This window comes from Armigeres subalbatus, chromosome 2, assembly GCF_024139115.2.
Source record: "Armigeres subalbatus isolate Guangzhou_Male chromosome 2, GZ_Asu_2, whole genome shotgun sequence".
Taxonomy (NCBI): Eukaryota; Metazoa; Arthropoda; class Insecta; order Diptera; family Culicidae; genus Armigeres; species Armigeres subalbatus.
In genome coordinates, this window is record NC_085140.1 from 294,291,849 (window position 1) to 294,306,419 (window position 14,571).

General features: G+C 39.8%; 1 protein-coding gene and 1 long non-coding RNA gene across 2 annotated transcripts in view; both read right to left on the reverse strand.

Annotated features, from left to right (window-relative positions):
* LOC134212430 (polycomb protein Sfmbt) overlaps window positions 1-11,018 on the reverse strand; it is a 39,223-nt gene extending 28,205 nt beyond the window's left edge. Inside the window, exon 1 of the mRNA XM_062690278.1 lies at window positions 10,519-11,018. Coding sequence (XP_062546262.1) covers window positions 10,519-10,525 — 7 coding nt within the window. The 5' untranslated portion in view covers window positions 10,526-11,018. The remainder of the gene's footprint in view (window positions 1-10,518) is intronic.
* Window positions 11,019-13,210: 2,192 nt separating this feature from the next.
* LOC134216549 (uncharacterized) lies at window positions 13,211-13,697 on the reverse strand. Its single transcript, XR_009980722.1, has 2 exons — window positions 13,571-13,697; window positions 13,211-13,507 (listed from the first exon to the last, which is right to left on the reverse strand). It is a non-coding gene; the product is annotated as an uncharacterized LOC134216549 (long non-coding RNA).
* Between the last annotated feature and the right edge of the window lie 874 nt (window positions 13,698-14,571).

The following is a 14,571-nucleotide window of genomic DNA, read 5'->3' on the forward strand; positions in this document are numbered from 1 at the left end:
TTCGTCTCCGCTCTTACGTGGTGTGTGGCCGGCCTACGTCCATTCACACTGTGGAGTTGCTGTTGATATCGGATTTCGATGACATCGTTGATGGGGCTCAGCATTCGGGATCCAGTTTTGAGGCCATCAGGCCCAAGCTGTAAAACGTAGAGCTGAGTTTTCGACGGTTGGTGCATTGCCTGGATCGATTAGATCTCCACGTTCTACGTCGATCTTGGTCCGCCGCACGACGTTGGCTGACTTTGGTTTTTGACCTTCTCCACTGTTTCCCCGGCTACCGTAGATTTTAGGTTGTTCACATCCTCTTGTCTTGTTGACCTTAATGAGTGGAGCGTACGACTAGGTCATTCAGTTTTCTCATTATAGTAGAGTGCTATTGCGTTCTAGAGCGGACCATGATTTCGTTGATAACGATGGGCAACAGTAACAGAGATATAATACATCTATCCTTGCCTCACTCTAGCTATTCGATTGTGCAAGACTTTGGATTTTGTCTAAACCTCCCTTGCTTCTAGAGACGCCCCACAATTTTTCGCGATTTAGGCGACTTTTGGCAGTTTGGTTCTTACATGAAGGGGCGAATCTTTTTTGATCGCAGTTTCTTCTGGAGCCCGTAGTAGGTCCGTCTGCCACAAATGATGCGCCTTCGTATTTCACGACTAACATTGTTATCAACCGTTAGCAAGGATCCAAGATAGTATCCCCGTCTATCGTAACACTGCTTCGCAAGCGGGCCCTGCCGTGCTCGGTTCCGCCCACAAGCATGTACTTTGTCTTTGAAGCATTCACCACCAGTCCAACTTTTGTTGCTTCACGTTTCAGGCAGGTGTACAGTTTTGCCACCTTTGCAAATGTTCGGCCGACAATGTCCATGTCATCCGCGAAACAAATAAATTGACTGAATCCAGAGGCGTCGCGTCCGCATGTGCAACCTGTGCACTGCACAGGTAGCAATTTTGTCCCTAACATTTAAACTCTCGATAGATTTCTTGTCATTCTTATCCAAATATATGTTATGTGCATTTATCATATGTTTTATACAAATTTTACGATTAATAAATACATAATCGTAAAATATGCACGGATTTTTTTTATAGGCGGCCGTGATATGAGGTAGTAAACTGAAATATTGTGATGGGGGCGCGTGATATTTTACTTAACGATACCGAAACAACGCGCTGCCACATGTTGTCCAAGACGTGCACTTTCAGCAGAGAACGGTTTGCCATGCATCACACGCATTATTTTGTATGTGTAGGCCATCCGCTCTAACCGCAATCGGCGATGTATAGGTAGTCAAAGCGTTCATTGCTGGCAGTGCACGGTTTGGTGCCGATGTAGAAAAGCACATCGGTTTGGTGCCTACCGAGTAGGTACCTTTACCACTTCAAACAGCGCATGCGCGATTGGGTGAAGAGCGCGAAATCGGAACAAAATAGAAAGAGAAAAGAGTCTCTCAAAGCGTCCCATGGCGAAAGTCCGGTTTTCAATAAGCACAAGAACAAGCGTCTTTCATATTGATTGGGATGTTGGCTTATGAAGAATTTTTCGTCATATTCAAAATATTTAGGAGCTATTCGTATACCATGTGGACCACTTAGTCGGTAGAGGGGTATGAAGAATGTCCATCAAATAGGATTACTGCTCCTGGACTTCTCATAGCTCCGATATTCATCAATTTTGATTTGTTTCTAATTTTTGTGATTTTTTTCAGCAGTGAGCACGCATATTAGCACATAGAAGCGACGAAATTGGTGCCATATTTATTTGTTTCGCGATGAGATGAATATATGTTCAGGGAAATCAAAAACGTAATTTTGGTTCCCCTAATTAATGAAAAATTGCATGAACAGATATGTACGCTGATGGAGGGAAGAACACATCTAAAACTGTTCGACTTCTGTCTACGTGGTATGAGAAGAGCCCTTCCAAAAGAAAATGATTTATCATAGGAATAAACTATAAATAGAATAATTATTTAATTGAAGAACGTTCAGATTTTAAACTTCATTGTACAGACTCCATGTTTGAAATATGTATGGCATGCTTATTACAATTGTGTATTAGCCGTCTAGTCATTCTTAATATATTTCAATTTTCTGGTTTAACGTTTCACAATTATTAAGACTCGTCTCATTCTACGAAATAACTTAAATTTAAATTAAAAGATACCTTTCTATTGAATGGACCTAGATGTCTTATTTGTCATATTGAGAAGCATAACGATTCTCAAGCTTATACTTTTAAAAGGCTCAAGAAAATAATGGACGATGAAAAAAGCTTTCTAAATTATTTACCACCATCGGTCTCTTTCTGTCCTTCGAAAAATTGTGATTGTGGTAGTGCAACATCTCGAAACACCACAAATCAAATAAAACGGATTTATGTAGTGGTTTGATGTCAATTTTTGTTCCCCCTTAATTAAACGCACTGTCACTTTAAATAGGTTTAGTTTTAATTTATTTCGATATTATTTTTATTACTTTATTTTTGTGAATTTTGATATAGTGATCAGTTCTTTACGATATGGGATGTAGCTTAGAAGCAGATAGACGAAACATATGGGAACATGCTGGAAGATGAATTGTTTATATTGGATATGTCATTACAGGTCCCTTTTATACGCGTTTTTCTCGTAATATTTAACTTCAATCAAAGGGTGCACAGGTTGAAGAATTTATCACGCGACGCCTCTGACTGAAATTGTTCCCCGGCTGTTACACCCGGCTCTCCGCATGACACCTTCTAGCGCAATGTTGAACAACAGGCACGAAAGTCCATCACCTTGTCTTAGTCCTCGGCGCGATTCGAACGAATTGGAGTGTTCGTCCGAAATCTTCACACAGTTTTGCACACCATCCACCGTTGCTTTGATCAGTCTGGTAAGCTTCCCAGGGAAGCTGTTCTCGTCCATAATTTTTCATAGCCCTACTGTCGTATGCCGCCTTGAAATCAATGAACAGATGGTACGTAGGGACCTGGTATTCACGGCATTTTTGAAGGATTTGCCGTACAGTAAAGATCTGGTCCGTTATCGAGCGGCCGTCAGCGAAGCCGGCTTAATAACTTCCCACGAACTCATTCACTAATGGTGACAGACGTCAGAAGATGATCTGGGATATCACATTGTAGGCGGCATTAAAGATGGTAATCTCTCGAAAGTCCTCACACTCCAGCTTGTCGCCTTTCTTGTAGATGGGACATATAACCCCTTCCATCCACAGATGCTCCCATCCTTATCCCGGCACATTTTGGCTCGCGGCACGAAGCAATTGCCGGATGCGTTGAGCTTCTGATAGAACTTGTGTGTTTCTTGAGAACGACACAGCTGTCCCATCTCCTCGTACTCCACTTCTTCCAGGCGGCGTTTATTTTCCTGAAGAAGGCGGATCTGCTATAACGTTCACGTTCTGCCGGGTACCTTGCTGCAGCGCGACCACCCGCGCTGCATCCTTCTCCTCCAGAATCTGTCTGCACTCTTCGTCGAACCAATCGTTCCGTCGAATTCGTCCCATATACCCGACGTTGTTTTCCGCTGCATCGTTAATGGCTGCTTTACAGCAGTCCTCAAGAGGGGCCCATCAAGCCTCCCCTCTTCCGGCAACGCTGCCTCGAAATATTGCACGTATGCAGTGGCGACATCAGGTTGCTTCAGTCGCTCTAGGTCGTACCGCGGCGGTCGTCGGTACCGAACATTGTTGATGACGGATAGTTTAACCAGATAGGTCAGAGTCGATGTTAGCGCCACGATATGTCCTGACGTCGATAATGTCGGAAAAGTGCCGTCCATCAATCAGAACGTGGTCGATTTGTGATTCTGTCTGCAGTGGTGATCTCCAGGTGTACCGATACGGGAAGCTGTGTTGGAAGTAGGCGAAATCAATTAGTCGTAGGCCGTTTTCGTTCGTCAGCCGGTGAGCGCTGAACTTCCCAATAGTCGGTCTAAACTTCTCCTCTTGGCCAACCTGAGCGTTCAAATCTCCTATGATGATTTTGACGTCGTGGCTTGGGCAGCTGCCGTACTCACGTTCCAACTTAAAAATCACTTAAATAAAGATTTAAAAAAATCCTCCTTCCGGTGGACCATGGTGCATATTTTCACTTAGAGCCCCTCGCTGGCACTCGGACGATGATCAGCCGCCCCTAACATGGAGACGCTAACGCTAACAGACGCTGTTGTGATCCGATCCTGACATGGAGAACAGACGCTCAGTAAGATTTGCACCTCCAGAGAGAAGCAAACCCCCCCTTCTCTGTCAGCTTACTACCATAATTCCCACCGAGGTTGGTTACCCGATCTTCCTTAAGATTGCTCGTATCCCGTCCAGCACCACGGGAGGTAGGGATAGGAGTCGCTGGGTAAGAGACTAAAGACCGCGAGTTGGGGTCTATTTTATTCCTTCAGGTACGCGAAGTACCAATGGTACGCTTTACCCAGCATTTGCCGTTCATGTTTTATACTAGAATAATGAATTATTGGCAGTGGCTGATTTTCTACCCGCCGCTGTCACTTCCAGGCGCTATAGTATATGCGCAAAATAGCCAGCAAGAGTTAACCGCCAGAAATTTGTATGGCGAAAGTCATCTAACGCGGGTTTTCTCAAAATAAGAAACTTTTCATGAAAAACTATTTGGTACCGATTATGTAGGAAGGTGTCCGCTACCATGCCTACCAAATATTTTTTTGATAAAAGTGCTTAATTTTGAGAAATCGAACCTTAGATGCCTTTCGCCATACTGATTTCAGAAAGTTAACTCCTAGTGTGCCGCTGTAAGCACGCTCAAAGCAGGCGATTCATTAAACATGAATTAATGAAATGAACACCTGGTGACTTTTTTCCCGGTTCTTTGTATAATTTCAAGAAATTGCCGACTTTTTCCCGCATGGACTTCCAATTCCCGCATATTTCCCGACTCACTGGTCACCCTGACTATGGCATACAATGTTTGTCACTTTGATCTATATTGAATTTCCTGGTTGCATCAAAACGGTAACATGCGTTTGGATCTTAACCCTTTTGTTACCGACAGGGTACCTTTTTCGTTTTCAAGTGAATTTTTTTAGGGTTCTAAACATCGCAGGAACTTGAAACTCCGTGACATCTTCAAACTCGGCAAAATTTAGGTTTGGGTGATATCAAAATGAAAATCCAGTAAGGGGGGGCTGGGGGAAGCGCTTCTGAATATTTTTACCCCGTAACGTACCGACAGGGTACCCGGCTACCCACGTTCTTATAGTATGACCATAACTTCGTCAGTTTACAACCGATTTGGACGTTTCTGTTAGCTATGGATTTAGAAATTCGTCCTCTATCCGAAATTCTTGATCCGATTCGGATCACCTGTTTACCGGTATTCCGCATTTGCTAGATATAGATGTTACCTCTTTGTTACCTAGATGTTACCTAGTAACATATAGATGTTACCTCTTTTATTCTATATCTTCGATATCGAATAAGGATGAGCTCGCATTGAGCTAAAGAACACTAGTGGTTACATAATAGCGAATCTAGAAAATTAAGGTTCCACGATTTCGTTCTTGTGGGAAAACATACGACTGCCCTACTACTTGAGGAAACATGTTTCCGAAATTATCCTTGTGAGCAATCCGCAGATGCCAAGTTCGATTCTCTATCTAAGATGCTTCCGAGTGAGAAATGTGCTCAATTCTCCTATTATAGTGTATCATTTGTGCTCACCACGCAAGACACATAGTTATGCAATTGATCGACATAAAAAGCTTTCAATTGTTTTACTGTAATAGAATTGTTGAAAATCAGGTTCCAGTGGTCATGTAAAGCCACTGGAGAAAATGAAGATTGCCAGGGTTTCTTCTTTTAAAGAAGGGTCCCCATTGGGGCCCACGGAAACTTGTTTAAGGATTACCGGTTCGTTGTGAAACCATCGAATGGCGTAATTACTCATCAGATCATGCTTCCAAAACAATTTAGGTAATGAATTTTGATACCCATATTGCCAGGGTTTCTTCATACAGTAAAACCTCCATGAGTCGATATTTAAGGGACTATCGACTTATGGAAATATCGAGATGTGGAATAGAAAACTCTTGGAAAGCTGTTTGAAGGAACCATCACAGCTACCCAAAAAATATTTTTTACTATTATGGAATAATTTGCTTCCATGAGGCGATATCGAGTCATAGTCAAATCGACTCATGGAGGTTTGACTGTAATGAGTTTGTGGTGTTAGAGTTCCACGGAAACCTGTTCCAGGATGACCAGCCCGTTGTCAAACCATCCTATAGCCGAATTATTAATCAGATTTTGCTTCCGAAACAATTTCGTGATTTTGATACCCATTTTGCCTGGGTTTCTTCGGAATAAGTTTGTGGCCACTTTAGGCCCCACGGGAACCTGTTCCAGGATGACCAGTCCGTTGTCAGACCATCCTATGGTCTAATTACTCATCAGATCATGCTTACGGAACAATTTCATGAACTTTAATACCTACCGTCGCACTGAGGAGTATTTCATCCCAAATCCTGGCCAAAAGTCAAAAACAAAAATTTCAGATATGTCCATATTATTTATCGTTTTTGAATTCTCAAATAGTGATACTAATTTGCCATGAGATTTTTGAAACAATATTGTTTACTTGTAAGCGATGCTGGGTGTCAAAACTTCACCATAATTTCAATGCCAGTTTTATCGCAATTGTGCCTTAAAAATGTCCACGTTTTATCATGTTTTTCTTGAATTTTAATAAATTTCAAGATGAAAATCAATACAGGTATCAATAATAAGGGTATTTAAAACTTTTTCAAGAATGATTCGATCTGAAACCCTTTTCAGGTGATCCATAATCATTATATTAATTGCTAACTTTTTTCTACCTTTTCACAATAATATGTTTTACAAAATAAAGCTTTTGATTATGTTCCAAACCAGTCCAAGCAAAAAAATTTTCAGCGTTGGAAAAATTGGAGTTTCCTGAATAAGCTCCATAAAAAACATTTCACGCATACTCACGCAATCGTGACTTATTCTAATTTTAATATAGTGGAGTTTGGTTAAAAATGCTAGAAAAAATCATGGTTTTGAGTGCTAAACCTCACATAAATTATGTTTCGCTTCCAAAGAAGAGTGACACTTTGATGAAACCACCGATCCATAAAAGCGTACGCATTTTTCTGATGTTAATATTATTAAGAAACATAGCGGTTGATTTGCATTTCGTATTTATTAGATTGGCTCCATTTGATATTACAAAACATTATACAGGGACTTTAACATGATTTGATGACAAATTTAGGTACTAGGTAAACAAACAAAGTACATCTTTTCGGAAAATTTAGTAAGTAATAATCAAAGAATGAAGATTAACATAAGGAAGATCATACTCACTGACGGAGCCAGATGTGGGCACCACTCGTTGCAAGCACGCTGTAGTTCTCAAAGACAGCGTTCTTGCGCCAAGTGGTGCTCTATCAAAAAACAATAACTGACCCCGCCAGTTGTCATACTTCACTGCTAGATGAATGTAAACAACATAAAAACAAAAAATATACCTTACTGTTTCTTTTGAACGCACTTACAGACAACAAAATGATTGACATACTTTTGGCCACGCTTTTACACTGTGTACTCCTATGTGCGTCGTGCGGGGCTTCTTTTGACTCCGGGGGCTACTTTGGATTTTTGATTTTCTAAAAAAAATAAATGAAAAAAATACTAAATTTGAAACAAAAAGTTGCCATCCAACTATTAACAAGGCACCCGAATGGTGATAATGGCAATTTGAGAGTAGTTAACGTTGTAATTCTTGTTTCAAAATGTCCAAAGTAGCCCCCGATTTGTCAAAAGAAGCCCCACACGACGGTATATTGCCAAGGTTTCTTCAGAATGAGTTTGCGACCACTTAAGGCCCCACGGGAACCTGTTCCAGGATGACCAGTCCGGGATCAAATCATAAGATGGTCCTTAATTTCCAACGAAGTTCATCAGTCATGACGCATGAAATCTTTATTCGGTTTACTATACAATAGGGTGGTTCAAAAAATCGATTTTGCTCCACAGTGCCTATCTGATTCTTTATCATGTTATGAGTGTCCTCTGAAAATTTGAACTCATTTGGATTAAAACTAATTTAGCACAACTGATTTTAAGTTTGCATGGAAATTAGTATGGGGAATTTTTTTTTTTCAGTATACTGTAAATGACGCTTCCGCATTAAGCGCAGGTTAAAAGAAAACCTACATAGCTAAAAGGAATACTCAACAGCTTTCACCCAACGAAAACCACATGTTGATTAATTGCCCCAGAGGATACTCAAAACATGATAAAGAATCAGATGAACGCTGTGGAGCAAAATCAATTTTTTGAACCACCCTATTATATATCTTCAATTTACACAAATTTTAGGACTTGGCCCAGTGAATCCGGAATTCCGGTAACCAGGTTATTCGAATCGGTTCTATGCAACGTGTATCGAATAGCGGGTAAGTTCCTGAATCCGTAGCAAACAAAATCGTCAAAATCGGTAAAAAAATGACAATGTTATGATCATTTTGAATCCGTGGGTACCCGGGTACCCTGTCGGTAACGTAATTATCCTTAAGGGTGTTTTTTGTCGGTAACAAAAGGGTTAATAGATTGCTTACTTTGCGAACACTTACAAAAAAAATACACGTTAAATTTATCCTAAAATAAAATTTAAGTAAATTCAACAACCGCGATTTTTGTGGCTGGAAGAGTAAATCCGCGATAGATCCGCAAAATTTGCGAAAAACGAGATCCACGACTGTTGTAACAGCCCTGCAAGTGGTAGGTATTTGAAAAGTTGTTGATGTAGACCGATAAATTGATGAAATCCATCCGTATGAAAAGCGACCCCAGTGTAAGCGCAGTTATTTCTGTTTCTACCACTGTAATAAGTAGAAGATCAGTGATGAGCTCTTTATTATAAGACAATTCACTCTAATAAAGTATTTTTAAAAAAAGTAGAAGTAGATCGATTATCTGCCGCTAATAATATTCTTCAACACTGAGCTCCATCCTCACTGCCACCAGAATAGCTACTCTAAAACGCAGTGAGGGAAAGCTGGCCTCATAGTTCGTAGAAGCGAAAACGAAATTTGCTCACAAGATCAAGTTCAGCACTTCAGCAGGACATCATCCTCAAATGTAGCCTAGCGACCGATGAAGACCTTAGTGGATAACCGACCCAGATAGAGTTGGCTAATTGCACACCCGCGTCGGGTCCTAAGTAAATTTGTATTGTACTCGTTGATTATGGATAGTTCTATATGAAGGACCGTTGTGCACTGACAAGTAATCAACAAGTAATGTATGCTCTTTTGTTTAAGAATAGAAATAAATTCTTTCAAATTAATAGTTGGAAAGAATTTCATGTTTTCGAAATGAGATATTTGAAGAATTAAGTTTTAGTGAAACTTATAGTTTTTAAAAAGTGTAACGCCAGTAAAATTGTTAAACGCTATGATCAAACGCCAAAGTGATAACAAAAGGGTACTTTCCAGCTATCATACTTCAAAGACTTCCAAAAATACCAACGCTACCTATCCAGTCGAGCTGGTGACAAGCGCGGAGTCATCATCATTAATAGACATAGCCCGCTGTCATCATTGAAAAGCAGTATGAAAAAAAATTATAGTCCAGGACATCCTGGCTACGATCTGGCGATGGGCTAAACAATAGGATGTCAATACTGCCGTCATACGCATATTTGTCCCATGTTTGCTGGGATTCCCTATATACATGGGACAGTTATGCGTATAACGGCAGAATAGCTTGTATCCAGTCTACTCTACTCCACATTATCATTATAAAAAAAAACATAAAAGGTTCCATGCATTACTACTTGAAGAATTGTGTATAAAAAAGCTGAACAAATAAAGCCTGAACATTTTTTAATTCGTTCTTCTTATGTTGGAATATGTAGAGCCAATGAATGTTTTGATAAAAAGTCTAAAGCAACATCAACTAACGGTATCTTAAGCTTTTCCTAACCTTCAATCCAAGACTTATTTTCTGTAAACAATTTTTAGCCACACAAAACAACATTGTTTTGCCAACAATTTGATGTTGATTGCGTTATCATTCCCGATTCTTTTCTCTTCATACAACCAGTCCGTGGGCTTCCGCGTCCCAAACAGTCGCGAAACCAGGCGCATCTCAATCCACCTGAAAAACCTGTCGCAATTTCGTTGTCCCACACCACTCAAACACATAAAGAACAGGAACAAAAAGTGGAGAAGGAACAACGAAACTGGTAAGCAGCACAAGCGGAATGAAAATGATACAAGCGTTATGCTGATAATTCCTTTCCCCAGAATCAGCAGAGCTTCATATTTTCCAAAAAGCAAATCCTTTCCATCACCTGAATCCAATCACTTCCACAACGTCGATGCACAACATCCTCTTGAAATCGGCTGAAAACCTCTACAATTCGCACAACTTGAAAACCCACATCGTCTTCTTCCGTAGGAAGAGGAACCCACAAAAAAAAAATTATCCACAAATTCCGATCGGAACTCACCATTCATAGTAGTTTGGAAACAGCTAACTGCTCATAGCTGGCGCACGGGAAACTGCCCCGCGACACTTGTTCCGCACAAAATTGCACCACTGTTGCGAAATTCCGCACTGTGTGATTGTCCTCCAGATCCGCCACCGGAAAATAACAAAATCCCGAGCAAACTTTTCGTCGATTGACGTGATCTTCTTCCAACTTTTTCCTACGGGACCTGCGTTCCTCCAACAAACCGAGTAGGTCTTCTTCTTCTTGGTCCCTGCTGTTCCGTATGCGCCGCGCGGAGAATGTTCCTGCTCCGTACAATTATCTCCGTTACTTCCACCGGGACCATAGGCAGATGCAATTTCTTGCGCTCCGTTCGAGAAATCGCGAGTTGAAACCTTCCGCGCACTGGTTTCGACCGACGGAACGATAAATTAAAGCGAACGCGACTTCCTAAACTCTTTCGCTTGAAGTTCACAGCACAGTCAGTTTGATGGTTCGAAAAGTGAAACAAATTTCGTACGGTTGTGTGCGTGTGTTTTGCTCCCGAGAAACGCGCCAGGGTTACCCGATCGAAAATCACAAAGAGCCGGCGATTGGGGGTTCGCGTTGTCTGGTCGAATTCGAACAGTTTGAGACAAAACGCACACTGAGCTGAAATAATAGAGGTAATAAACTATAGAGGACGATTGTCGCTGCGGTTCCCTTTGTTATCGTTCCCAAACATGTTGGGTACCTATCTGTCAAAATGTACTGATTTTTCCTTCGTTGACATTTAGTGCCCTATCCTCGCCAGCAAAAGATGTTTCGCCAGTGACGACAGCGACAATCTTCCTCTATAGTTTATTACCTCTATTGCTGAAATCCATGGATACCCGCATAAATCTAATGACGATGAATTTGATGAGTGAATGTTCAATGTGTTATGTCTGTTTGTCTGTGTCTATCCAGTTTTCCGCGAGCGGTAATGGCCGCCAGCTTGCCTGCAGGTTAGTCTCTGATTTGACGTCTGTGGAGGTCAACTGCACCCACCGCTCCGAGCATTCTGACTAATGTGACATATAAAAAGGTGCGGATTCAGTGAATTCAAGCCTTGTTCACTGCTTAACGTTTTTCGGGACACGACCATACCAATAATGGGTTGTTAAGAATGTTACCCGTACAAAATCCTATTTTTTTCATACATTTTTTGGAAAAATAATATTAGACTATAATATGAATTATGGTTCATTGCGAGTGTCAGGTACCTATTCCCGATTAAGTTCTCTTAATTTTAAACGATTTTTCAACGTTAAGCACTTCTACCATTAGCGGTATTGTTTATAAATGTTTTAATGAAGTAGAATTACCCATATCAATGAGGTTCCATTATTGTTGTAATTTATCTGAAATGTAACCCCTACACTACTAAAAACCCACACATATTTATTGGCAAAAATCCATAGATTTAACTTATGATGTATATCAGCGCACACATAATCATTCTCCACGCGAACTACTAATAAAATATATATTGCTTTTTGCATTGAAACTTTTCGTTTCGTCACTGAAACCATTGACACTTGTCTTCAGAGTTCAGCGACTGCTTCCGCGATAGAGCATTTGCACATTTTTTTCACTCATACTTCTATATTGCTGTCAAAATGTGCATTTGACAATTGGGTCCTAAAGCCCTACCTCGTTTATGGTTGCAAACGATAGTGCATCGGTCAAGAATACTTGTACCGTTGTTACAAAAATTCTGGTAAAATTCTAAATCAGTAAAATTAATATTTTTGTGTTTAAGACATTTTAAGGCAAATTTTGGGCTGTGCAACATTTCAGAACGAATGAACCATCAGCCCAAAACGTCAGCCCCATATATTAACTGTCAAAGGTTGAGTCAAGTACCCTGCGGTGTTTTGCTAGTGCGTTTGAATCCGTACGTCAAACAAGACCGAAAATGTCGAGGAAGCATTTTTCATCTATTTTTCAATTTCCAATTAAACAATGTTCTTTTCGATTTTTGAGTCTAAAGAAAAACTGACACGTTTAGAATGATTACCTTCATCGTTCCCTGAAAGAAAATCGAATATCACACAGACAAACAGACGTAACAGCTTGAACATTTTTCTAAATAATTCATAGTTCAACTCCTCTACCACCATCTTGCGAACATGTTACACGAAACACTGATTCGTATGACATTGTCACCAGAAGGCGCTGGAGTGAAATGTCAAACTCGAAGGATTACGATGCTAGCGCCTCTAGTTGTGAAACGCGCAATCAATCAAATTCAAATTGATCGTTGAAGTCATGGTCGATGGTAATTTGTCTATAGTGACTTGACTATAGTGTTACGTCTGTTTGTCTGTGGTACCAACTTGATCACTATCTTCTTGTCGCCGAGTTTGGCGCTGAGTGCTCGGCGCGGAAACCCAAAAGTGGGAATAAAATTTTGGGGCTTACACGGTTACTGGCTAAAACCCATTAATGGGTACTATGGCACCCATTTTCGTCAAAACCGCCACTACTCATTTAATGAGTAAAAGCGATATACCCATTAATGGGTAAATCATGTTTCTGTCAAATGATGGGTATTATTTTACCCATCAGCCGGAAGCATTTTTCCCGCAAAATGGGTAAATAAATACCCATTTTGTCAAAATGTAATGGACAATTTCTTAATGTTGGGGAATAGAATATTTGCAAAATCATTCAAAGAAAACACGCATTATCGACTACATTATATTTCTAGATATTCACATTTGTTTTACAAAAGCAAATTACACATAATTCATAAAATGTTTGAGCGATCTTTTTTCCTGCGACAAGCCACTAATTCCAATGATGCAATCGATAGTTATTGAATGTCCACTACTTTTGCCTTTACCAGATGCTGCCCCTCGAACCATGCCGTTCCCTTTTAAATTACGAATGTTGCACCACATGATAATGGTCTGGCCACCGAATTTGTTCCGGGTTCTGGTTCTTGCCATTTCACCAGCCGAAAATTTCAAGTTGACGATATCTTTAAAAAGAAGGGTTGATTTAAATAATAAATGAATAATGAATATTATATTACACTACTTACCTTCTAGTGATCCTTTAAATTGTCTCCAATCTTTAATAACTACGAATAATTTATTGTTCTTGCTAAAAGAATCCGCACCAAGATGCGCGTTGTGAATTATGTGACGAAAATTGCTAACTATTTTTTCACCCATTAATGAGTAAAAAATTGCACATTTTTTAACGTCAAATAAGTTTTAAATATGGGCATTTTTTTACCCATTTATCCACATTTAAAATAACCCATTTCTTGACAGATTCATAGAACTTGAAAAAATGTATACTTTTTTACCCATTAATGGGTTTCAGCCAGTAACCGTGTATGCGCAATATCCAAATAAACTTTATGTGTGGTCTCGAATTAGCAATTATTTAATTTATGTGTGGTTCTATATCGATTATATTAGGGTGGAGCTATTGCAAAAATTTATAACGGCGACACATATATCTTATATAGATATTTTTGGCAGTGTATAGTTGTGAATGGATATGGATTTTCTCAAATAAAACGCACTTTTTTCTAAATTTGGAAACACATTAATTTATTTAAGAAGCCAACTTTATTGGTTTGCCGAAAGAAAGATAAGTTCTAAATAGATTCAATTATGCACTTATTGACGACGACGTGCTGCAGCTTTATTCAGATTACTGATTTTCTGAGCAATGTGTTTTTGAACAATTTGCTCATTCGCAAAATAAGAAATCTCCTTGATCTTCGAAGTCCCCAGGCGTTGGGGAACACGTTCAACGAGTTTGTCTGGAAAGAGAAAATAGGAAAATGGTCATTAAAACTTTGGAAGGAAACAAATGGCAATGATAATAAAAGACAATAATAATAAAGAAACAAATTTGTTTTCAAAATTAGATCATTTTTATTTATTTTTGTGTTATTGTTTTCCTTATATTGCAATACGATAGATACGAAACGCTTATAAGCGACCGTTGCAAACAGTATTCTTCCACTCACGATCCTTCTTCTTGTCGTTTTTCAGCACGGTCGCTCACTCCACGGTTTTTCTCATT